General features: G+C 30.9%; 3 protein-coding genes across 4 annotated transcripts; 2 read left to right on the top strand and 1 right to left on the bottom strand.

Moving 5' to 3' along the window:
* Positions 3,474-25,954, top strand: LOC109347696 (ABC transporter G family member 11-like). 2 transcript variants are annotated; one of them, XM_019587705.1, is made up of 11 exons: positions 3,474-3,478; positions 19,302-19,697; positions 20,737-21,026; positions 22,030-22,201; positions 22,511-22,633; positions 22,958-23,086; positions 23,368-23,562; positions 24,053-24,139; positions 24,247-24,519; positions 25,099-25,206; positions 25,467-25,954. In XM_019587705.1, the coding sequence occupies exons 2-11, from the start codon at positions 19,305-19,307 to the stop codon at positions 25,821-25,823; spliced, it is 2,127 nt and encodes a 708-aa protein (XP_019443250.1). In that variant the 5' UTR covers positions 3,474-3,478; positions 19,302-19,304; the 3' UTR covers positions 25,824-25,954. The 2 variants fall into 2 exon arrangements, with proteins under 2 accessions (XP_019443250.1, XP_019443249.1); XM_019587704.1 differs by lacking the exon at positions 3,474-3,478 and adding an exon at positions 19,142-19,170 and having other exon boundaries at positions 19,274-19,697.
* Positions 6,126-6,767, bottom strand: LOC109346973 (F-box protein At1g80960-like). The gene has a single exon (XM_019586713.1). The coding sequence runs from the start codon at positions 6,765-6,767 to the stop codon at positions 6,126-6,128; it is 642 nt and encodes a 213-aa protein (XP_019442258.1).
* Positions 10,434-13,238, top strand: LOC109347697 (probable leucine-rich repeat receptor-like protein kinase At1g68400). Its single transcript, XM_019587706.1, has 3 exons — positions 10,434-11,415; positions 11,555-11,944; positions 12,377-13,238. Exons 1-3 carry the CDS (start codon positions 10,590-10,592, stop codon positions 12,973-12,975), a joined length of 1,815 nt encoding a protein of 604 aa, XP_019443251.1. The 5' UTR covers positions 10,434-10,589; the 3' UTR covers positions 12,976-13,238.

Below are 26,623 nucleotides of genomic sequence, written 5' to 3'. Positions count from 1 at the left end.
TTTAATCAGTGGTAATGTTATAACATGTACTCTATGGGAATCTCATGCCATTAAGTTTTTTAACTGTTACAACAAATTGTCCCTTGGTGAGCCCATGATTGTTCTGCTGACACATGCTAGAGTGAAGGAAGGACAATGTATTTCTTATCCTTCTACAATTACATTGTTGTGATTATTCAATTATGAATGGTACATGAAAGTTGATTGTTTTGTAGGTAAGTATCCACCGACTGTGAGCAATTCATGGCGTGGATCAAAAATATTGATTGATGATGAAATTCCTGATTATCTGAAATACAAAGATAGGTACAAATATTAAACATTTCATATAAATGTCACATTCTGTTCATATTAATCTGTTTTGATGTATTCTATATTAGTTTATCACATATTTGTTTGTTTATTATATTAATCATTCTATTTTTTGTATTGCTTTTTTGTAGTTTTGCAACAGTCAGTCTATCATGTGACTCATTGAGCCAAGGTAACACTCAATTGTCACAGTATTCTAATTTACCTGATGATGATCATTTCATGTATAAGGCTAAGGAGAAGACTCTTTCTCAAATTGCTGCCTTAACATCACCCGAGGTATATTCCTCACCCTGTCAATTGCAGCAAAGCACAAAAGATCAAGGCATATGCAACACAACCTTGTCTTAAAAAGAAAAACCAATAAATTAATATAATTTCTTAAAGTAACATATTATAATCAGATGATAGCAAATGAAAAAAAAAGTTTTCATTTTTATAATCAGATGATAGCAAATGCAACAAAAAAAAATTAGTATAAAAAATAACGTTTTTTAAGATACCCAATTCAAAGTCAAATTCAACAAACAACTCAGAATCCAAAATTGAAGAAACATATTATATTTATGTTGTGTTTTCCTTTTTCTATTAGTTATATCATGACCCAATTTTCTTAATAACTTGTGTTACTATTGGAACAACTACAATGTTTATTGTTGGAAAACAAGGGTTGTACTGTGATGGTTGTTTGAAGTGCACTAAGAAGATTGATATTAAGGATGGACCTTTCATGTGCAAGTGTGGAACTTATAACTTTGAGTTCTACCCCTAGGTAAAAGAATTTCATTATATAGTTTACATTTAAAATTATTATGTTCAATTTCATTACTTATTTTTAATTTGGATTTATTTTCAAGGTACAAATTGGACATTAAGGTTATTCATGAGAATGAAAGTGGACGGTTTGTCTTTTGGGATCGTCAATGTGCTGATATTATTGGTGTATCTGCTTGCGAGCTTTAATGAATATGTTTTGATCAAAATTCCAGGTAAATTATTCAATTTTATTCGACATACACATTTATGTTATATGTATTACATTTACTATATTTATAGTAACAACTATTCTAATGTATACTTACAGGCGATGAAAAAGAATACTTGAGTTCAGATGAAGTTGATATGTCTGATGCTAATGATAATGAAGCATTCAACATATTAACTCCTGAATTTCTAAATTCACTTTCAACATCAGGTCTTCCAAATCATAAGATCAAGCTAAAAGTAGGCACCCCGATTATGTTGTTAAGGAATTTAGATCAATCTGAAGGGTTATGTAACGATACAAGGTTAGTGGTTACGAAAATGGCTAATCATGTACTTGAGGCAAAAATAAAGTCTGAAAAAAACATTGGGAATATCGCTTACATTCCTAGGTTATCAATGTCACAATCCCAATCTCCATGGCTTTTCATGCTTATCCGAAGACAATTCCCTATAATTGTATCATATGGTATGACAATCAACAAATCGCAAGGACAATCACTAGAAAGCGTAGGGTTGTATTTGCCTAAACCAGTATTCAGTCATGGTCAATTATATGTTGTTGTTTCAAGAGTACAAAGCAAAAATGGATTGAAGATATTGATACATGACAAGGATGGTAAACCACTGAAGACAACGACAAATGTCGTTTATAAAGAAGTTTTCCAAAATCTATAACATGTATTCTATAAATTATTTTACATTATGTTTCAAACATTTATTTCTAACTAATACAATTTTTTAAATAACAGATTCAATATCATCCCAATGTACAACAACTTTACATCAACAATCAAGTATATACAAAATAAGGTTTATGAGGTAATATTTATTCACATTCTCATGTTAACAAAAATCATCTTTGCAACTACATTCATTCTAATTTTCATAACATTTTTCATTATTTTAACATTAATGGTTTAATATCATTTCATAGTCTCAATATTTTTACATCAACAATGAAATATTACATATAATGTTTTAGTAAGTAATTCTCAGTAACATTTTCATTAACAACTTAAGTTGTCACTCTTTAATTAAATTCATACAATACACATTATCACCCGTGCGAATGCACGAGTTTCCTACTAGTTCGAGAGAAAAACAAGATGTCATAATGTGCACTTTAAGAACACATTATTTTATTTTTATGAGATAGAATTCTATTATTACAAATAAATATAAATAATGCATGAATGATATATTGGCTTATGTATAAAATATAAAATGTATAAAAATTATATTCTTATTATTAACTAGTAGGTCGATAGTGATTAATATGTTATATCATTTCTTTTTAATACTATTTGTTGAGTTTCTATATTATTTGTTTGAAGATTTTGTTTGCCAACTATTTTTTACATGGATTTAGTGCTATTAGAATTTACATTACATTTAAATATATAATAGCCAAAACTATTATATTCTTATATTAAGTTATTTTTCAAGTCATCAGTGATATAAGTTATTTTGTTTCAATTAAGTTCTTGAAGTTACTTTTTTATTTTTAAATTGATTTTTTAAGTTTTTTTATGAAATTGGTCGTATAAAGTATTTTCAGTTAGATTTATAACTTGAAATTCATTTTTTAACTGTAAAGTTTCATAAAACTAATAAAAATATTTTTTACTCTAAACTACATGATGTTAATATTGTGAATTTTAGTTGAGAGTTGAAAGAGTTTCCATGAAAAATATACCAATAAGAGTTAGGAGCAAAATGGAACAAAAAAATTACAATGTGTTAAAAACATAAATATCTTGGATCATCCATGAAATAATGTTTTTAACTAAAGTATGACATGATGGGTAAATACAATATGGTCACGGACAATGCTATGTGTAATTTAGAGTGTGCAAATGAGCACCCTAGTATTTTTGAAAAAATATAATATTACTTACTGTTAGATGTCTCTCATTACTGTGTCTTAAAAGAATTTTATGACTATTTTATGGCTCTCTTTAAGGGCATTTTATGTCACTTTTATGGCTTTGTTTCCAAGCATCCAATGCTTCATATCCAAGATACCAAGACTTTGCTTGCCTATAAAAGGACACATATAGAGAGCTTCAAAATCATCTTCACAACACACAACATCTCTTTCATTTACACATATATTGTGAGTGCATTCTTGGTGAGAATTCTTGTTCCATTTGAGAGAGTATTTGTGAGAAAAAATATTGTCAAAGCATTGTATCGTTGGTTATAGTATTAAAGGAGCAAAGACCACTCCAATATCGCTTAAATTTAGTAAATAATAAGCAAGGGTTACAATGCTTATGTTAAACATACATGTAAAGAAATTATTTTGTCAGTCTAGGATATGAACATAAATATGAAATATACACACTCTCACATGTAAATCAATGTAAATAGTAGACACAGTGATTATGAGGTTGACCAATTTTATATGCCCACAAGGAACTTAGTTGTTGGGAAAATGGTAACGGAATTAGAAGCTTCAAGTTTTAAGTGGTGGTACACTAGTAATACAAGATCGAGAAATGAGATGTGTATGACTGTAAATTAGGGTTGAGTATAGATGCTCCTTCCTCTTTGTATACTACAAATTCATACATTAATAGAGCTTGACGTACAATCCAAAATAGAGTTTTGGTTATCGATGTAAGGATTAAGATTAGTCTGGAGAGAAAAGGACAATATAGAGTTCTAAAAATTAAATAATATAAATTGAAGGGAAAGGAAGGTAAGAGATCCAATCAGGGGGCATTGGAGGAGGGCTTCAAGAGGTATAGGAAGTGTTAAGGATATGAGAGGAGATGATTGATGAGTGACATATGTATAATAAGGGTTTCACAAACTTTATCAAACATGTACATGTATATTCCACCAGTATTTTCTCTATATTATGCTAGTGAGCGATATAGATTTGAGCTCAGTAACCCGCTCGAAAGTTCGTAAAATTTAATTGAGCCAAAGTCGAACTGAAAACATAATTCAGCATTGAACATAACTCAAAACTCGACTCAAGTCGATCCTAAACAAATCGAGTTGATCTTAACTTGACTCATTTTCACCTGTAGAATATTAAAATCACATTGCATAATATTTCACTAAAGAGAAACCCCAAATTATTATAAATATATTGTTCACATTTCAGTGACATTTAAATTGAAGCGATAAATTTCTTCCTGAAGTTATTCATATCAAGTTTCTCTCTATCAGTAGGAGATTAAAATTATTGAAATAAACCAAACAAAGAAAGTAAGAAACATGCCTAATAAGGAATGTTAAAGGATAAACATCCCTTTCATAAAAAAAGTATCAATTCATAATATTACTTGTATTAACCTTCAAATTGATGGAAAGTTGTTAGAAGCTTTGGGTAGTGACAACAAATATTCATCATCTTCCGTTAAGGTATTGCATAATATGGTGACTTTCTTCATCATTGTGGCCTTTGCTATTAGGTACTTCACAAATTCTACTTCTAGTTCATTTCCTTTGAATGCCTTTATCTACACAAACTTCAGCTTTTCATGTACACAGTAGCACAATTCTTGTTTCTCCCAAAACATTGAGATAGGATATGGAAAATCATAGTCATTAGGGCTACCAATAATTGGATTCTCAATATCCTGTGAAGCAAAAGTATATTATGCATCATATATACTTGGATAATAATGAAATTTCCCCAACAAAATATTAATATAAGGATTGTAACTCAAGGATAATATTACATATTGGTAGAGAAATTTCAAGAACTTGTAGAGAAGTACATAATTGTAATGCAGAATAAAGATCATGTGCATCTCTTATGTGGTTCAAATCCAAATCCATTGACAAGGTTGATAAATTTTTAAAAATGTTGTTGCTTGAATATACCTAGGAAATAGATAAGAAAAGGTTAGCAAATTAATATATATACTAAATGAAATATATAATCATACATAGAAGAAGTGATTTAAAGATCAAGTAGACAAGATAGTCAAGGATGATTCATGGTTCCACCGTTGGAGAAGTTGAATGACAATATGAAAAAAGAGGGAATTTTACCATAAGGAGGGAGCATGTCACAAACAACAATATGGAGTTTCATATCACCTACTTAAGTAAGAACAATAACATGAATGTGCCCAATAAATATCATGTCAACAAAGTTCAATCCATATAATTGGGTCTTCTCCTATTATGTGTTGCTTCAATTAAGTTTTGGAAGGAAATGAATAGAAATAGAAGGCTTGAGAATAATAATATACATTTGTGAGACGATTCTAAAGCCTTCCATTTCCCTCTAAAAACTTAGCTCAAACATACCCTTAGATAATTCAAAGTCATGTCAAACTAAATTTGGAGAAACTCAAATAAAATTAGAAGTGCAATCCATATTTTAGCATTTTCAACAAATGGTTGTTTAAATGAGGTTGAAAAGCAATCTTAGGGATTAACCATGGCTACTATATACAGGGTTCGGTCAAACAAGTTTCTAAAACATTATATTAGAAGAGTAAAAGATTAAGATATATTATAATGTAATTGATGTAGTTAAGAAAATAAAACTATTCAAAGAAACTTACCACTGCAGAATGTTCGAGAATTTCCCAGCCTTTCACAATAGAGTACCCTTCATTTATAGCATGCATGTTTCCAAACAATGAGTAATAATAAGAACTGAATGTTTTCAGGTTTGGTGTATAGATGCTTGCAGCATTTGTAGGATAAGTTAAAGAATCAAGCAACAAAACTTCAAGATTCTCACATGAAACTTTTAGCTTATCCACACACAGACCTTGGAGCTTCAAAACTTTAAGACTTTATTTCATGATAATGAGTTTGTTAAATCCAGTAGACTCATTCAGAGTAAAGTTCTACAACACTACACAATTATTCAGAATATCGTTGATGATCCTGTCAGCCAAGTTGATCTTCTCCAGCTTTAGGGTTTTAAGGTTTTTGCAGCCAACAAATGCATTTGAACAATTAATATTGTAGTTAATCATTTCAAGCGAACCTAGACTTTGAAATATCCCCTTTGAGAAATTGAGCTTAGGAATGTCATCTTTGAATAGGAACCACTCTCCCATTTCTCCATTATCAAGCTCACACTCAAGGCTCAATTTTTGAACCCCTTCCCTAGTTTTAAGCACATACTCAACCCAAGATTGAACTTCCCCAAGCAAAAGACTCTTCCATAAGTGCAAAATGCGGAAACTAGGTAAGTCACCATAGTGATGAAACATGATTCTATACACAAGAAGAGCATACCTGTTAGCTCCTTTTGTAACATCTTTGGTTGGTACAAATTTTCTTGAAATTAAAAGTTGTGATAAAGGCTTTATCAATTTCTTCTCATTCAGTTCTATGTGTGTAGTATTTCTCCAAAGATCTTTCCATTTCTTTGAAAGGATACCACTTCTTATAGCTTCATCAAGTGGAAGAAAAGTGAGGATGTGACTTAATACATTTGCAGGTACTTTTTTGGTTAAATCTGGTATTTCATCACTTCCCATTTCCAACTCCACCTTTGATCTCTTTTCTAATCTTCTTTTTGGGTTGAACATCAATGAAGAAATTATAGGATTCAACATTTAAGACAATACTATGGTGAAAAATGTGAGAATGGGAGAGGAAAGTTGTGTTACGGTTGTTCATCTATATATCCATGAAAGACATGTGTCAGCTTGTAATAAAATTTCACAAAATATCTTTCTTCTTTTCGTGTTGATTAAAATTTAAAAAAATCTAAGTTTATTAAATTTCCTAATAATGATATGGAATTGTGTTAATGAAAATTGACCCAAACAATAAATGTAGGTTGAGATTTTTTACCAAAACTGAATTGTAATATTTACTAATTAGAATTTATTTACATTGCAATAGATCAAATGAAAAAATTATATACGTTATATTGTTGAATACATGTATTTTTTCAACTCAACTCAAAGTCAATGTTATATTCTATATATGGTAAATGTCTACAACTCATAACTTTGTTTCTATATTGCTACAATACAAATTTGCATAGATTGCATAAAAGATATTATGTATTAAACTTATTTAAGATTATAAGTATAGTGTATTTTCTTAGAGTGATGATTGTAAGTATAGACTATAAGTATAGTGCATCCTAGTCATCAATTCTATGAACTGAAATGGTTTAAATCTAATAACTAATTCAAACCATTGGATTCCCCTAGAATTGATGGCTAAGATTGGGAGTAAGTTTTACTCTTAGAGTAAGCGGGTTCCTCCTCATTTTCTTATTGTTTGATAGAAGAGAAAGAGAAAAGAAAAAGATGAGAAATCTGTATTTTCTTCTATCTTTCGTTTGTTTGCTATAGTAAAAATGAGAAGAGATAAATAATAATATTTGTTAAATGTCAAAACTACCCTTGGAACAATTATATGATTAAAAAAAATTGTAAGTAGTAAAAAATTAAAAGAAAGAAATGTATGTAGCGATAGTGTAACAATATTTTATATTATCACTGTATTATACACCATTTATTTTTGTTAGATGCCTCTCATTTCTATGCCTTAAAAGAATTTTATGACTATTTTATGGCTCTCTCTAAAGACATTTTGTGTCACTTTTATGGCTTTGTTTCCAAGCATCCAATGCTTCATATCCAAGATACCAAGACTTTGCTTGCCTATAAAAGGACACATATAGAGAGCTTCAAAATCATCTTCACAACACACAACATCTCTTTCATTTACACATATATTGTGAGTGCATTCTTGGTGAGAATTCTTGTTCCATTTGAGAGAGTATTTGTGAGAAAAATATTGTCATTTGTCCTCATCATTATAAGAGGATTTCTTGTACTCTTCTTTTTTACATAGTGGAATTTTGCTCTTGATCGCCCGTGGTTTTTTTCCTCTCACACTGAGGGGTTTTTCCACGTTAAATCTTGTGTGTTATTTTCTTTATCCTTTACTTGCTTCTCTTTTGTTCTCAATTGATTCAATCATGTGCTTCCGCATTGTGCTCTATCCTTAACACTTACAACTTTATATGATCAAAGTTTATTTATTTTTGTAAATGACATGACATATATGATAAAAAATAAATAATTATTATTGTGTTGAATTATTTTAAAATATTATATATATGTAACTTAAGGAACTTCATGATTATTTCTCCGAGACAAATACTCAATTGCTTCTTTGAGCTAACCAATTTCTTCTCTAGTTTTGATATGACATAACTAACTAAATTTGCAAAGTTTTATCTACATACTTTTTTCCAACTAATTTGAGGATCATTTTGAGTTTGTAATTCTTTGTAGGGACAAACTAGTAAGATAAAAAATATGAACGACTAAAATGAATTTTTTGTAATCATGAGAAAATATTCATATGTCTATTAGTTGTACAATATCAACACAATATTAATCATATGAACATTAATCGCTAATGCCTCTTAAATAGAAGTTATCCTTTGTATTGAATAGATGTTATTGGTATTCGAATTCCCTAGTTAAGTGTTAGTAGATGTCGACTTTGAATGTTGTCGGAGCTTTGGTTGTTTGAATAGATCTGATAATCGTCAACCTTGATTAACTCGAGTTTGTATCGAAAAGGGAACTATGATCCTTTATTGGAGTATGTACAGAAAAGGTAGAGGTAATATTATTATTCTAGAGAAATCTAATAGTTTAGATATACTCACTAATTCAAATCATTAGATTTTCCTATAATTGATAGTTATGAATGATATCACTTATTTTTTCTTTTATAATATAGGTGGAGTAAATTGTACTTCGAAGTTCGAAGGATGTGTCATCATTGTATATGACATTATCATTTTAGCAACCTATCAAATTGACGATAATTACTTGAAAATTCAAATGTATTTATCTTTTAATCTTAAACGTTTAAATGAAACTTAATAATCCATATTAGAGAAAAATGTATACTCCTGACAGTGTAAGAGTTTTTTATAGTGTCATTGCATCATCCACTATTCATTTTCAATCATATTTGACTTTTCACAAAAAGTAATCCAAATAAACAATGATGATGCATTAATAGGGTAAGTATCTTTATATTATCAGTGCATAAATTTAACACCGGAAATCTTATACTAAAAAACTAATGACATGATCAAAATAAATAAGGCATTAGGTGGGAACATATTCTAACCTAATTTATATCCCAATTAAGTGTTTGTTAAAGTGATGGCAATATCAGATTAATTAATATAGCCAGCGTGCCCACGAACCATAGCGACTAATCAGTGCCCTACCTTATCTTACACGAAACATTTTTTTTCTGTAGAAAAATTAAAATTCTAGTTACATAAAGTCTCCACAATTATTGGTACATTGGTCAGATAAACTATTTCAACAAGTTCTGAAATTCTCTTAACACTAACTTAATATATAAAAAGATCTATACATGATAAAATAGTAGTTCTTATACTATCATTTCTTCCATCATCAACCACTTTTGGGTATTATATCAATACTATAAGAATTTTTGCATTATTATTATTGGAGTTTACTAGCAATTTGAGGGGTTGAATTTCTAAAGGATAACTCACTTTGTATATTGCTAAGAAACTAATGTTTTTAGAGTAAACGTCTCTTTCAACAAATATTGCTCTCGGTAATCAAACATTTAATCTATTAGTCTATAAGGAATCTAGCGAGGTTGAGACTATTAAATTATACACATAATTATATATCTTGATCATTGATTTGTTCCATACAAAGTTTACTGTACCAACAATGCGTTGATCTAGTGGTGTAAGGTCTCACTAGATCTCTATGATCGATTATTCAATTCCTAGGAGTGATACTTGTTGATCTAGTGACCATTGACATTCCTTGCTTCCCACGAAGTTCCCATTTTAAGAAAACAAACATATTTCTTATTCATAAATCATAAACAACTCAGTTCTAACAACAAATCATTTAGGATCCTACATGAAAGCTGTCATATTGTCACAAATATAATATTTTTTTGGTAGCAAGAGCATTCTTCATCCTATGGATAAGTAAGTAGTCATTTTCGAGGTGCGTGATTGTCTCTCCCAATAAGTGTCGTTCTCAGGAATTGAAGTTGACATTTTTTGGTCTATCTGGGAATTCAGTTGAATCGTATATCATTAGACCAACACCTTCTTCGTTCAATGATATAATGTAATCATAAAGAAAGTAATCAAACCTTGTTCAAACCGCTTGTATCACAACATTACCTTGTCAACTTTGTGAAACTGTGAAAACATTAGAACAAGAAAAGGGGTATTATTTCATTCAATTTCTTCCTATTTGTTTGGTTCCAAAACTCATGTCAATTTTGTTTCTGAAACTTAATCTACCATAATGAGCTTGTTCTTTAACATAAGCTTTTGCTATGTGATCATATTATCAATTTTCTTGAACATGTTCTTGTGTGTTGAAACTGATCTGAAAGATTTTCAAGTAGAAGAAAGAGATGCTTTATTGCTCATAAGGGATTCTTTAAATTCTTCTTCTGATTTGCTTGTGAATTGGACAGGTTCTCCTTGTATAGAAAATATTAGTAGATGGTTTGGTATAAATTGTTCCAATTTGCATGTTGTTCACATTGTCCTTGAAGGGATTAACCTTAGTGGCTCTTTACCTCCTAGATGCTTTCAGAACATAACTTTCTTGAGCCAAATCAACTTCAGAAACAATGCAATTTTTGGTCCACTTCCAAATCTCACAAATTTGATGTTTTTGGAACAAGTGATTCTCTCAAATAATCACTTTTCAGGGCCAATTCCTTTGGACTATGTTGAACTTCCTATTCTAGAAGTGTTGGAGCTGCAAGAAAATTACTTGGATTGGCAAATTCCACCCTTTGATCAACCATCATTGACAAGTTTCAATGTGTCCTACAATCATCTGGTAGGGCCAATTCCTGAGACTTCCGTGTTCCAAAGGTTCCGAAAGAGTTCGTTCGATAACAATTCCGATATTTGTGGAATTCCATTGGATACTATATGCCCTGCTGCTCCATCTCCTGCTCCAAGCTCAGAAGTAGAAAAAAATAAGAAGAGATTCCATGTTTGGATCATTGCTCTGATTGCTGCTGCAGCTGCACTATTTCTCTTCCTGATCATTATTGCTATCCGGTTTAACAAGCGATCGAGCGAAAAAGAAACAAGAAGACATGGTTCAGCAAGTAAGATATATCTTATATATGTCAATTCTCCCTTTTGGTTTTCTAAACATATTATTGAAGTACTATTTATATAATGTAAAACAAACTTGTCTGATATATTTAGAGTAAAATGTTGTCTCGAATCGAAATTCTCGTATAGGGTATGTTTTCGGAGCATGGGCAAAGAAGATGGTGACTTATGCTGGGACCAGTGAAGATTCAGAAGGATTAGGCAGGTTGGAATTTTGCAACAAGAAATTTGCAGTTTTTGACATAGATGATTTGTTAAGGGCATCAGCAGAAGTGTTAGGAAAAGGAAATTTAGGTATGACATACAAAGCAACACTTGAAAATGGTATAGCTATTGCAGTAAAGAGACTTAATTACATGAATGAATTGAGCAGTAGGGAATTTCAACAGCAGATGCAATTGCTAGGAAAAATGAGGCATAAGAATGTAGTAGAAGTTGTTTCCTTTTATTATTCAGAGGAGCAGAAGTTGGTCATATATGAACTTATCTCTGATGGCACATTGTTTGAGCTCTTACATGGTTAGTTTGATTCTTTCCTACCTTAAATTTTCCCTCGATTCTTATCGATAGTATAAAAGAGTAAACGGTCAGTTCAGTCCTCTAAAGATAATAGAATCATCAGTTAGGTCTTCGAAAGTTTCATGTCACTAATTAAGCCTTTCAATACAAAAATGTTAAGTTCAAGGCTTAATCGCTGACTGAAGGGCTTAATTCGTGACAAAACTTTTAGGGTCTGTTTGCGAGTTGGATTTAGAGGGAAAGGGAAGGCTTGGGAGCTATGAAATACATTGTGAAATGGCTCTAAAGTCTTCATTTTCCCTCCATTCCCCCTCTAAAACTCAACTCGCAAACGAACCCTTAAAGAACCAACTGGTGGTACTAAATTAAAGGTTTACTCTAACATAAAATGAACAAATTAAGACACTAACATTGACAATCTTGTGGTGCTAGAGGGTAGAGGAATTGGAAGAATAACTCTTGATTGGACCACAAGACTAGCTATTATCAAAGACATTGCAAAGGGTCTTGATTTCCTTCACCATTCAATGTCTTCTCACAAGGTCCCTCATGCCAATCTCAAATCATCCAATGTCCTAATCCATCAAGATAACCAAGGTTACCATTCCAAGCTCACAGACTATGGCTTCTTACCTCTACTTCCATCTAAACTTTATGCAGAAAAGTTAGCCATAAGTAAGGCACCAGAATTTTTTCAAGCAAAGAAGTTGACACACAAAAGTGATGTATATTGCTTTGGTATCATTATCCTAGAGATTATAACAGGAAAAATTCCTGGTCAAATCCTAGGAGAAATTGAAGAAACAACTAATGATCTTTCAAGTTGGGTAAGAAATGTTGTGAGCAATGATTGGTCCACAGATATACTTGATCTAGAAATACTAGCAGAAAAAGAAGGGCATGATGCAATGTTGAAGCTTACAGAGTTAGCTCTTGAGTGTACTGATGTGACACCAGAAAAAAGGCCTAAGATGAGTGCAGTGTTGAGGAGAATAGAAGAGTTAGAGCAAATGGAATTAGAGAATGACTGAAACAAATTAATGTCATTGATGCATGAAGCATAAGTGGATTAACAAATGCATATAGTTATGTGTGGAGAAACTTTTTTTGTCTAAGACAGAAAATTTTCTGTTTTTGAGAAATTATTGGTTCCACTTTTATTTTTGTTTTTACTTTAGAAGATACACTAGTAAGGATTAGAAGATTTTTTTATAGTATTTGTTTAGTCTCAACTACTGATTCAAGGAACTAGAGAATCAGTGAATTAAGTTAAGCTATTTATTGAATAAAATGTATTAGATAGGGGTGGTAAAATTATTCATAATCCAAAATCCATCCAACTTAAATCCATTATATCTAATGAATATCCATGGTTATATCCATTTGGATGGATAACCAATTCATCCAAAAAAATAAAAATAAAAACAAATTTTTCCCCAATTAACTCAATATTAATATAAAAAATCTCTCACATTTTTAAGCACAATCTCACACACATTACAAAAGTTGAAAATTGCAATTGTGATTTTAAAAAGTGCTTATAAAAAAGTATAAACGATTTTGGCCTTAGTCCTTTACCCCAACATCTTAATACAAAGTATAAATATATCATTTTGGTTATTAACTAATGTGATAATATAATAACAAAATTAAATATTTCAGGATCGAACTATTGCATACAACTTATGGAAGTCCCAATTATTAGGGGCGTAAGCGGTTCTGGTTTAAACCATAAAACTGATGAAACCGGACCAAACCATAAAATGCGGTTCGGTTCAATTCCGCGGTTCGGTTCAGTTTTTTTTTATTTTGAACCATTTAAGTTCGGTTTGATTTACGATTTTGTAAATTTTGGAACCGTTAAAACCGAACCGAACCGCATATTAAAAAATAATTTTATTTATATTTGGATGATTAAGCTTTAAAGTTAGGAAATAAAATATGATTAAGAATTTATGATTATTAATAAAATACTCTATAATTAAGAGGCAAATAGAAAAAATAAATTAGTAAACAAACCTAAATATCTATTATCTCTATTATTCATTGAGAAGATAGAAAGAAAACTAAAAAAACTAGTATACATTTTGTCACTATTCAGATATGAAATTAATCAAATAAAGAAATTAAAGAACTAAAAGAAAATAAAGAAAGAACTCGAGGATATTACTAATGACGTGGAGTATTAGGTGTTAATGTTGGACTAAAATATTGGTACCAAGTTTGTCATTCTTAAATTTTGTTGAACATTATAGAAGATTTTGTGGACTAAAATTTCAAAGTTTGTAGTGCGTTGAGATGTTGAATTATTATTGTTTTACTAGAAAGAGTATTAAATATTTTATTATTGACGTGTTTAGTATTCATTTAGTTGACTTTATACTTTGCAAATTATGTTCAACTATTTCTTAAATGATTTTATTTAAATAAGTTGAAAAACTGCGGAACCGAACCACTAATGAACGGTTCGATTCCTAAATAAAATTTGTGGTTAATCGAACCGAATCATATCTTTGTGTTCGGTTTGGTCATTAAATTGCGTCAAAAACTGAACCGGACTTTTACGCCCCTACCAATTATGTTGCACCAGAAATTCTTGCTACTAAGAGTGCTTATAAAAAAAATTCACAAATTCACATTTTTAAGATTGCTTATCAGAAAACATTTTTTAAAAGTGTTTGTTAAGAAAAATATTTTTAAAATTGATATTTAAAAATGCTTTATTAAATAATATTATTTAAAAGAATTTTTTTCTTTAAATTTGCTTTATTAAAATGTCTTGTTCAAATTAAAAAAAAAGTGGGTTGAATATCCATCCATCCAATCCATTAAAATGGATACATGAATAGAATGGATGGATTAAAATCCACTGAATATGGATGAATTGGATAATTTAAAAATGTGATGTAATTAATTTATTTGGATTGATGAATAATTTTTTATCCATCCATTAGGATCCAAATCTAAACTCATTCAATTGCCACCCCTAGTATTAGAGCATAAGCTTACCAAGCCAAAATAATTTCATTTCATTATAATTAGAAAGATAAATGTGTCATGAGAGATTGTGTTTTTCTTTGTTTTTTTATGCACTTGCCTCTTCATTAATGGAGAGAATCCTTGTTCATATATGTTGAGTGAGACTCCTCTCCATTAATGGAGAGACAAGTGTTATGTAAAAGTAAAGAAAATGCAATACACATTGATATTCATATCCCTTTTATTTAAAATGATATTACACTTTTATCCTTAAAATACAAAGGAAAAAGTCACTTGCCTCTCTATTACTTGAGAGGAGTCTCACTCATATATGCTAGTCTAAGTATAACTTGAGGATTTGAGACACTAACTATAGGCATATATGTAAGTCTAAAGGGTAATCACTGAACTCAGTAAAGCCAATAGTTGAAATATATTATCATGTCAAAGTCTCATTGTCTAAGTTGCAGAGGATTTGAAAAGATGTGGCAAGCACTAAAACTAGACTCATTCCTTCCTTGTAACAACTTCTATTAACATTGGGTTCAAAGTTTTTTGTTACAACTTATGCAAACTAGAAGCATCTAGTGTGCCGCAGATGAGTATGTTAGAGGTTGTAATTCTTCTTCTCTTCTATCTATTTCTTGATTTATTTGATTAGTTGGTGGTCAATCTGTACAATAATCATTTCCATTACACCAACATTTTATACAAACTCGTTCGATAGACATTAGTTACTCATTTGAGTTTGAAGAGAAATGAGCTAGCAATTAAAATGCTTGCATGACGCTATTATCTAGTTGGGTTTGAGGAGTTTACTTGTATTCAAGTTGTCACTTTTTATATTAATTGTATGTGATATATACAATGAATTTACTGTATGGTACATAGATGTAGTTATGATAAATAACCTTATAATTGTGGTCAACCTTACTCTCTTTTAACAATTAAAATGTAATATTGTCACAAAATAATTTATATGATTGTAATTGAGTTACTTAACAAAACTCAAAAACTTAATATAAAAAGCGATAGTCATTACCAGTAAACGATTCTAAATTTTTGTAATAATTATGCTACTATTGTTATAGATCAACAAAGTTGGTATCTCTTTTTCCATAAACTTCCAAGAAAATGTTTCACTAATTATATTAAAGATATATTCATTGATTACTTTGGAACCATATGAAATAGTATATCAATATGCATCACTATATCTCGCAAGGTTCCAATCCGTTACTTTTCCAAAGATAACATAAACTTCTAATAATGTAATTTGAAATTCATAGTTCTCTTGACGTATCTCATAATACTAGGTTTACCATTCAAAGTACAATCAATAACATTAGGAAGGCTGTCAATGATGCTCACACATTCAAAGTTGTCTTAACCATCATTAATGTTGTTACAAATTTTTACACTTAGGTCATATAATGTGTAAGCAAATTTACAATAACAATAATTATATTTCTTAAGAATTGTCTCGACATAATGTGATTGATCTAGATAAGTTCCTTTTTATGACCTAGTAATCTTCGTACCAAAATTGTACTATCTTCTATAAGATTTTTCATATCAAAGTTGTCTATAACAATAATCTTAAGTCATAATATGAATTTTAGAACCAAAAATTACAAAATCATCCACATATGGTAGTGTCCATCCATTGATATGTTACTCAAACTGCTAAAAAATGGCTAAAAGATAGATAAGTAAGTACATCTGCTATTAGATTTACTTTTAGTAAACTTGTATAATTCAGTTGGGCCGAAGTAGTTTGCCACAATGCCTTAAGGGCTACAAACCCAAAATAATAACACAATGTGTCTATAACTAAATGATTTATATAATTATTAATTATATATAATTATTCAATCGGACAGTTTTACCAATTAATTTGAATAGCTCATATATGTGATTTTCTCCGGTTTAATTTTTGGTTCTGCTTTCGCAACTATGATTACAAATTTTCTATCATGTAATGCTCCCATACGATATGTCATATGAGTTTCTTAGACCTTCTCAAGTACGTGACAATCCAGTACTGAAATATGAAATAGTTTAAAAAAAGAATTAAAAATATTCACTGTTACATTTTTTTTTTAATATCACATGTGATTATTTCCTCAGTATTTAACTCATATTGTTACAAGTTTTATTGCATGTAATGCTTCCATCACCATATATCTTATCTATTTCACTCTTCCTTCTTATCCATTATTTATTACTTAACCAATTCTCCACTCCCAACTCCTTCCAACCCAAGTTTTTTAACAGAAAAATATGAATGAAGGGTTCATTTTGTCCTAGTAGTTGCAGCCAGGTACCAAATGATAGTGATGACCATTACTTGGTCCACCCTTATTAAACTCACATGGATATAGCCATCTCTAATGAATCTTATCTTTCAACTATATCTATAGTTTTCTTAACAATAAAGAAAGGGTAGGTTCGGTTTCACATGGCATGCCATATTAACTGGCTCATGTTCATGCGCACCACATTTTTTGTTAAGAGTGAAATGTGGCACACAGTTTTTATGGCATAACATTATCTCTGAAAAGGAATATATATTTTTATTAAATTTTGATTGAAATATACAATAAGTTAATTAATGATCCTTCAAATTGGAGGAGTGAAAACTGTATATATTATCCCATTGTTTATATAGAAAATTTTTTGTTGCCCTTTATTTAGCTGAAATAATAGCTCATTTTGACATATTTAGAAAGAGAAAGAGGCGTGTCTATGAAAATGTTTTCTATTTTCAATAATAAAAAATATGTGTCACTTTGTTTTCATTCTCTTTTCCATGTTATAAAAAAGTTGTACATCAAACAATAGAAAAAGAAATGTTTTCTTGCTATATGTTTTGTAAAGTAGGGAATAATGAAAGGTGTAAACAAGATGAACCACATATTCATAAATAAGGAAAAAATAAATGCACTCAAAGCGCAGAAATTTATATATTGTCAACCTATCATTTATTTTTAATTTTAATTATTATTAACTCTTTAAAAAAGAGAATAGTGAATAATATATTCTATAAATCTTTACCTTACTAACTGACTCATTAATTTGTATATTGAAACAAGTATAGGCTCAACTTTCACAAATAACAAGAATATGTGTGCAATTATTAATCAAGTCATCGAAGATCAGAAATAACAAATAATTATAATTTCAACCATATCCCATACCAATATCATTTTTATCTTCATAGAAATATGCTTCACTCCTTTTAATAACAAGATTTTTTTTAATAGCGACCACTTATGATTTCTTTGTGTGATACATTACGAATTTTGAATAAAAATTATATCCTACTTTTATTTCATGTTCTAATATAACGTTTGTTAAATTGCTTAAATAGATAAAGCAAAGTTTGATATTTTTCTATCTCCAAGTTAAAAGTATTTAACTTTACTCCACTCATTTAGGGCTTTACTTATAATATACTTTTTAACTTTTTATAGGTAAAATTTTAGAGGAAATTATAAATCTATTAGATTTTCAACTTATATACTTATAAATTATAAATCTATTAGAGTTTCAACTTATATACTTATAAATTATAAAATCTATACACTGTCAGTTCCTCTTTTATTTGTATTACTTTTTTAAGAGTCAATAGTCAATCATGATTAAAAATGAACTATAGATAATAAACTAACAGTGTATAAAACTATTATACTATTTGCATGCCCTTTTTTCTCGTTTTTATTAATAAATACAAAATTTCAATGTTAACATTCCCATTTTTTTATTCACATATTACATAGGGTCGGTTTTGGCATTAAATGTATCTACCAACTACTTGCTGCACCAATAAATTGCCCCATAAAATGGCCAACACTTCTTACTTTAATTTGAAGCTCATCCTATTCTCTAAAATTCTCTAGAGTATGTTCTTGTAGTCATTCCTTACATCACTTTCCACAATATTATATGCTCTTTATCTCCAATCACTTCCTCTTGTTCATGCCAAAACTAAACTAAAATTTTCCACAACTCTATAAGAGAGGTTCTTTTTGCATGGGATATTTCTCTTAAAGCTTAAAACCTTTGAGTCAATATTCTCAACACACAACTTTCCTATTTCACCATGCACACTTTTCTTTCCTCCTACTACTCCTTTTTTATTCTCTCTTAGCCTCTTTTTTCTATAATAACTCCCTCACAGTCACACTTTTCCTCTAACTTAGCATGAATGTTTGGTTTTCTATAATCAATAACTGATTATCTTTTTGCCCTTTTGGAATATTTGGTTACCCTTTTCTATAATAAATCTTCTGTACAAAATAAAAGTGCCAATCTTTTCAACCTTTGGACCCTACTGTACTGAAGCCAAAAAAAAGTGTTATAGGGTTGAATAAAGATCATGAGAAATTCTGAAGCAACTCATGTAGCTATGGAGATAGAAGCAAACAAGCCTACAGGGAATGGAATAACAACACTTCCAGGGTTAAGTCCTTTGAGTGAAACCCTATGGAGAGAAAAAACAGACACAGAAATGATTGGTGATGTTTCTGCAAGGCTTACATGGAAGGATCTAACTGTAATGGTTACCCTTAGTAATGGAGAGACTCAGAATGTTTTGGAGGGTTTAACTGGTTATGCTGAACCTGGTACTTTTACTGCTCTTATGGGACCATCTGGTTCAGGAAAATCTACTCTTCTTGATGCACTTTCAAGTCGCCTTGCAGCAAATGCATTCCTCTCAGGAACCATTCTTCTCAATGGTCGAAAAGCCAAACTCTCTTTTGGCACTGCTGTGAGTTTCTTTCACTGCTCTTTCTTTTCTTCTAATCTATGATCCTTTTTTATCAACTCTATACTAAAAATTTGATACAGTATTTGACACTATATATATGTTTCTATATAATACATGAAAAAGGAACATTAGATATGATACATATTGGTGTAGTTTTGATGTAGACAAATCATTTTTCTTCTCTTATTGTCCTTATTTACTTCACACGTAATTTGTGTGACTATGTTTCATTGGAAGAATGAAGTTATTTGTGTCATGAACTCACTTGATTAATATCATATGCCATCAACACCTCTATGAATAAATAGTAAACTTTTATTATTCTTATCTCTAGTGTTTCTAAATAAAAACATGACCAAAAAGTAACAAATATCAAGCTTAAATTAGTGACTCTTTTGTAACATTGCAAATAAATGGTAAGAAATTAATATTTTTTAAAATGTGTGATTATCATTTCTAATAAATATCAAGCTTGAATTCTTTATCTTTTAGTTTTTTTTATAGATCTAACAAACCTTATAATATCATAGTAACGTCTTGTCAGTATAGGTCTTCTATTGTGTATACATGTGTATTAGTTTAGGATTCCAAACAAAGGGAAGTTTTCATTTTGAAGAAATTTAGTACTTATTATTGAGAAAGATGGTAAAATTAGTTTTCCATAGAAAGTTTTTTTTCCCCACATTTTAACCAATTAATGCCCATAAGCTTAAAACAGAAAAAAGCTGTTACAATATTATAAACCCATTCAAGTACCTTCACCATACAACTTAAACTCTCATAAATGACCCACAGCACCTACCTTTCATCCTCTTTGATGCCCTTATATCTTGTTTCTTTTGAACTTTTACACTAACTTTTGTAGGTTACATATCTAAAACCAAAATAAATACCCATACAGTTAGTTAGGTATATAAAGCTTGTAATACTATTTTTTCCTACTAGCAGTGATACTGTAAAAACCTCTTAGTCCATATATACATATTTTTCTCCTTAGCTTACTATACTATTTTTGTCTATTAATGTTCATCATATTCAGGCTTATGTGACACAAGATGACAACTTAATTGGAACCCTAACAGTAAGAGAAACAATCTCATATTCAGCACGTTTGCGTTTACCTGATAAGATGGCATGGTCAGATAAAAGAGCTTTGGTTGAAAGTACCATTGTTGCAATGGGTCTTCAAGATTGTGCTGATACAGTGATTGGGAATTGGCACTTGCGTGGGATAAGTGGTGGAGAGAAGAGAAGAGTTAGCATTGCTTTGGAAATATTGATGAGACCGAGATTGCTTTTTCTTGATGAACCAACTAGTGGACTTGATAGGTTGGTTTTTATCCATCACTACTATGTGCATTTATTTTGCTTTTCCAACTGTTTGCATCTTAAATTCAAATATGTTTTACCATCTCTAATTGTAATTATCCAACATAAATAAATTCAACTACAATCACCTAAATTTTTTGTTTATTCTTCTAAGCAACTAATCTTAACCAATATACATGAGTTATATAAAATAAATAATTTTTTGTTTGAATTTTTAATAAACTAAATAAATTATCTATTGCTGATAAAAAAAATACATTTTGATTTGAGGACACATTAGTATTCAATAGTAGTTGATTGAAGTGTATAGATGAATTGCATCTCCAAACAAATTTTATTAAGAGGTAAGAGTTTGATTGTAATACTCATCAAAGTTAAAAAATAGACACATTAGAAAAACCATATTCATGATTAAGTTTTAAAACTTTTTACAATATGGTTAATAATAAAAAAAAACTTTATCATCAAACATTTGTATAATTTCTTGTTGGGTCTTGCTAACCATGCATCTAATGTAGTATCATTTAAGGTATCAGAATTTGATGTCTTTGATTTCTTAACAAGCACTTGGTAGCTATATTCTAACACCACAGCCTTTTGAGATGTAGCTCTATGAATTTATTGAATGTGTTACCTTTAAGCTTAAGTACTACTAAAAGGAGTTTTTTGTGCGACTCGAACTCATAACCTCGGAGACTTATAGTCATTGATTCTATTGAGTCGCTACCACCAATAGTTTAGTGGTAAATGGTAATGGCCCAATGAAATCAATGACTATAAATCGTTGAGGTCGAGTCACGGGAGGCTCCTTTTAGGGAATAAAATACTGTATTTAAGTTGGAGAATGACATGCTCAATAAGTTCATGGGGCTAACATGTCAAGCCCGAAGTGTTACACAAATGGTTTCTATAGTCTCCTATTGATTATGTTTATAAAGAAGAAAAAATTCTTTCAGCTTAGTTCACATCATATTTATTAGTTGAAAATTTTGTTGTGTGGCAGTGCTTCTGCTTTCTTTGTAACTCAGACACTACGTGCCTTGGCAAGAGATGGAAGAACTGTGATAGCTTCTATTCATCAACCTAGCAGTGAAGTGTTTGAACTATTTGATCAATTATACTTGCTTTCTGGTGGCAAAACAATTTATTTTGGTCATGCTTCTGAGGCATATGAGGTAATAATATTAAGTTATTAACCTCACCTCTCACTTTTTCCTGTAACACATTTTCTGTCCCAAAATGTATATTACTCCATGTATCTTTTATTTCTTATTGGTCAAAAAATACAAAGTTAATATATATTTAATTCATGTTTTAATTTTCTGACCAATAAGAAATAAAAGGTACGTGTAGAGTGGTACAAAGTTTGTGATAGAATATGTGTTCTCATTTTTTCTTATGCAAAATTTATTGAATGTTTGGTGATCGTTAAAGGATTGTAGCTTTTTATTTATGTTAATTAGTTTAAGTGATGTTGCATGCAGTTCTTTGCACAAGCTGGTTTTCCATGTCCTGCTTTGAGGAACCCTTCAGATCATTTCCTTAGGTGTGTCAATTCTGATTTTGACAAAGTCAAAAGCACTCTTAAAGGGTCAATGAAATTAAAGGTACTACTTACCTTTTCTAATTTATGTACTTGTTTTGGTACTGTTAGAGTTGATTTACGAGTTGAATGTTAGAGGAGAATGAATGAAAATCGAAGACTTCAAAGTCATATCACAAATATATTTCATAATTCTAAAGTTTTTCTTTCATTCCTCTCCAAAACTCAAATTGCAAACGAACTCTTAACTCTTTCTAAAATCTTTGAAATGATATATTCTTTAAAAGTTTCATTTTTACAAGAGGAGTGGATCTTCTTATAAAGTTAAAATCAGTAATTTCATTAAATATATATTTGTGTATGTTTATTTTGAACCCTGCTCTTTCAGTTTGAAGGAAGTGATGATCCCATAGACAAAATCACTACTGCTGAAGCTATAAAAACCCTTCTTGACTTCTACCGCACTTCTCAGCAATCTTATGCTGCAAGACAAAAAATTGATGAGATATCCAAAGTTGTAAGTGTTTTTTTTAATGATTACTAGTTAGTAGAGGGTGAGCTCAACAGAACAGTAAGGTTAGCTCAACAGAACAGTAAGGTTATTGTTTAGTGACCATTACGAGTTCAAATCCTGGAAACAGTTTCTCCACTTGTGGCAAGGTTACGTATATCTACCCTTCCCAAACCATACTAAGTGGAGAGCCTCGTGCGCTGGACTGCTCTTTAATTTTTGGAATAATTTCTCTAGTCTTAGGATCTTGTTTCTGACATTATGTATTTTCTCACAAAATTCTGCAGAAGGGAACTGTTCTTGATGGAGGAGGAAGCCAAGCTAGTTTCTTCATGCAGACTTACATCTTAACCAAACGCTCATTCATCAACATGTTAAGAGATTTTGGTTACTACTGGCTTAGGCTTGTAATCTACATTGTGGTCACTCTCTGCATTGGAACCATTTATTTTAATGTGGGGACAGGCTACAACTCAATTCTGGTACCTCAATTTATTGCTGTAATTTCATGAGATGTGGAATACTTGTTTTCCATATTTTACTATCATTATTGTTGTATTTTCGTGATACGTGTGTTGGGTATATTCAAGTGTGAAGTCTCACATGGATATGAGGGGAGGAGTGAAAGAGTTTATAAGTGGAAAAGACTCATAGAACCATTTCCTTAAGATTTCGGTTCAAGACGTCGTGTCTCACTTTTGGCTTTTCACTCTTCCCATGCCCCTGAAACAATGGAACTCCATGTGGTTGGAGGCTCCTCGGTAGCATTCGGGTCCAACAACATAAAATACTCTTTGTTTTCCATATCTTACTATCATTATGATTAATAAACTTTGTTGTTTGTTGATAAAAAAATAGTTTTAGATTGAGAGAAAAAATGGTAGACAACTATTTCTTATAGCCAGAATGATTAGCATTTTTTATATGGATCAGTTTGGTAACATAGCCAACTATGTGTTTTCTTTTTTCTAGGCTAGGGGTTCATGTGCTTCTTTTGTCTTTGGTTTTGTCACATTCATGTCAATTGGTGGATTCCCTTCATTTGTTGAAGATATGAAGGTATGTTTTGTCCCTTATATGTAACCTTTGGTCACCAACATTATATAAACTCACTAACTCAGTATAATAATAATGATATAATCTGGTTATATATCACTATCTTGCAGGTTTTTCAAAGGGAAAGGCTTAATGGACACTATGGTGTCCTTGGATTTGTCATCAGCAACACAATATCCGCGACACCGTTCCTGATATTAATCACCTTTCTCTCCGGAACAATTTGTTACTTCATGGTTAGCCTGCACCCTGGCTTTGTGCATTACCTGTTCTTTGTGCTGTGCCTTTATGCCAGTGTCACAGTCGTTGAAAGCTTAATGATGGCAATTGCTAGTGTAGTCCCTAACTTCCTTATGGGCATCATAATTGGAGCAGGGATTCAGGTATGAACCTCCTCATACATTAACTAATATCTATCCAAAGTTTTATCACATGTGGTTGATTCATGACTAATTGAATTTGTTAGTGATTATTTAGTTATATACATGATTAGTTGACAATATCTCGATTTTCCACGTGAAATCGCACAACCTTACATTTTTTATGCTCTTGGCGATACAAGATCTCACCAGAATCCCAATCCTGCTAGCACTAGTGAAATCACCGGGAAAGGATGTGAGATCGTGGAATTGGCACGATCTTTCTGAGTTTGAGAGCGGCTGAAAACTAAAAGAATTCGGGTCAAAACACACTTGTGGCTAGCTTGTTAATAGTTGAGTTGATTAGTGTTTGGCTAGGTAAATATATGATTAGTTAATAGTATGTTACTATCTCTGGTGCATTTAAGCCAGGTATAATGTACTAGGCTTGTGTAGTTTAGATATATCAGAATTTCATGGTACTAATTGCAAGCCTGACTTACATAAGCAGTTAAAGTTCTAACATCTGCTCAATAATTTATCATGAATTCTACCTAATCATAACTAATAAATGAATTTTGTTTTCCACTTTATAAATTTCAGGGCATATTCATGTTGGTCTCTGGCTACTTTAGGCTCCCGCATGATATCCCGAAGCCAGTCTGGCGCTACCCAATGTCATACATCAGTTTTCACTTTTGGGCATTACAGGTATACCAACTACTAGCACAGATCCATTGTTGAAACATGAATTGCACATGGTTCAGCTTAATGATGAAAAAACGTTTTTCGTAAAACACAAGTTTTTATGACTTTCCAGATAACTTCACATTTTATGGGGTGTAGTAAATGTACTTAGCATTATAGAACTTGAAGTTGTTGAACATGGTTCGTGAAATAGTTTGCATTATTAAGACATAAAAATAGCACATGATTTAGATTGATGATTAAAACAATGGAAAACTTTTCAGGGGCAATACCAAAATGATTTGCGGGGATTAATATTCGACAACCAGACACCAGACCTTCCTAAGATACCAGGTGAATACATCCTGGAAAATGTGTTTCAAATTGATGTGAACAGATCAAAGTGGGTAGACTTATGTGTAATCTTGAGCATGATCGTCATCTACCGTATTATTTTCTTCATCACGATCAAAATCAATGAGGATGTGACCCCTTGGGTTAGAGGGTACTTAGCTAGGAGAAGAATGCAGAAGAAGAGTGGAGCTCAGAATACAACTATTGCACCTTATGTTCTCACTCAATCACCATCTCTGAGAGCCTACATTTCCAGCCAAACAAAAAATGGCACTTCCAAGAGATAGAGTGGAGAAAAGCTTTCCACATGACAGAAAAACAAGTGTGCTAAGTTTGGATGAACAATTAATGAAGCTTTAGATTACTAACTAGGATTACCTAATAGCTTATATATAGTTTGAACTTCTTATGATTTTTAGATCATGAGTTCAAATTCTGAAAACAGACTCTCCACTTATGGAGGTAAAGCTGCTCACATCTACCATTTCTATCCAACTAAATGAGACTCTCATACACTGACCGTCCCGTTTTTTTTTTTTGTATACATCCTTAGACATCAATTATCAAAGTGTTTAAGTTTGTATTTTTCTTATCATTATTCTCCAAACATTGTCTACGGTTATTTGGAGGCAATTGTTGGATTCGAATCAATTAGTGGCAACAAAGAAAAACTATTATTTGCAAGGAAGCACTAACTTTTTCAATGTCCATAAGGACCATATATACCTATTGGAAAATAGTTTAATAGTGTGGTATGAAGGATTATAAACAAATAGTGGAATTTTAAAAGTAAATCCAAGAACATGTATTTGTGTTCAAAATATAGTCATATTATAGGGTAAGGTATAAATACTTGGTATGATGTCCTGCACCTTTCGAAAATTTTCTTCTGTTTTAGGAAAAAAATTAACATACTCACACCAAGATTAATTATTGCTGTAAGCCTTTGATCATCGGAGACCAATGACTTTAGCCAATATCTTTCATAATCTCCTTACATAAAATCAAACAATGTTGTTAAGGTTTTAAATATTGGTCGTGATTTCGGAGATTCTCAAAACTCGACGTTATGTTATATTTGGACAAA

The sequence above is a fragment of the Lupinus angustifolius genome, chromosome LG05 (genome assembly GCF_001865875.1).
Source record: "Lupinus angustifolius cultivar Tanjil chromosome LG05, LupAngTanjil_v1.0, whole genome shotgun sequence".
Classification (NCBI taxonomy): domain Eukaryota; kingdom Viridiplantae; phylum Streptophyta; class Magnoliopsida; order Fabales; family Fabaceae; genus Lupinus; species Lupinus angustifolius.
The sequence above is the reverse complement of the archived record's forward strand: the minus strand, read 5'-3'. Positions and strand labels throughout refer to the sequence as shown.

Bases quoted from the DNA above. Each gene is read 5' to 3' on its own strand.
- LOC109346973 (XM_019586713.1), bottom strand. From the start codon at position 6,767: ATGGGAAGTGATGAAATACCAGATTTAACCAAAAAAGTACCTGCAAAT.
- LOC109347697 (XM_019587706.1), top strand. From the start codon at position 10,590: ATGAGCTTGTTCTTTAACATAAGCTTTTGCTATGTGATCATATTATCA. The intron at 11,416-11,554 runs GTAAGATATATC...ATTCTCGTATAG, and splicing joins AAGAAGACATGGTTCAGCAA to GGTATGTTTTCGGAGCATGG. The intron at 11,945-12,376 runs GTTAGTTTGATT...TTGTGGTGCTAG, and splicing joins ATTGTTTGAGCTCTTACATG to AGGGTAGAGGAATTGGAAGA.
- LOC109347696 (XM_019587705.1), top strand. From the start codon at position 19,305: ATGAGAAATTCTGAAGCAACTCATGTAGCTATGGAGATAGAAGCAAAC. The intron at 23,563-24,052 runs GTACCTCAATTT...TCTTTTTTCTAG, and splicing joins CAGGCTACAACTCAATTCTG to GCTAGGGGTTCATGTGCTTC. The intron at 24,520-25,098 runs GTATGAACCTCC...TATAAATTTCAG, and splicing joins TAATTGGAGCAGGGATTCAG to GGCATATTCATGTTGGTCTC.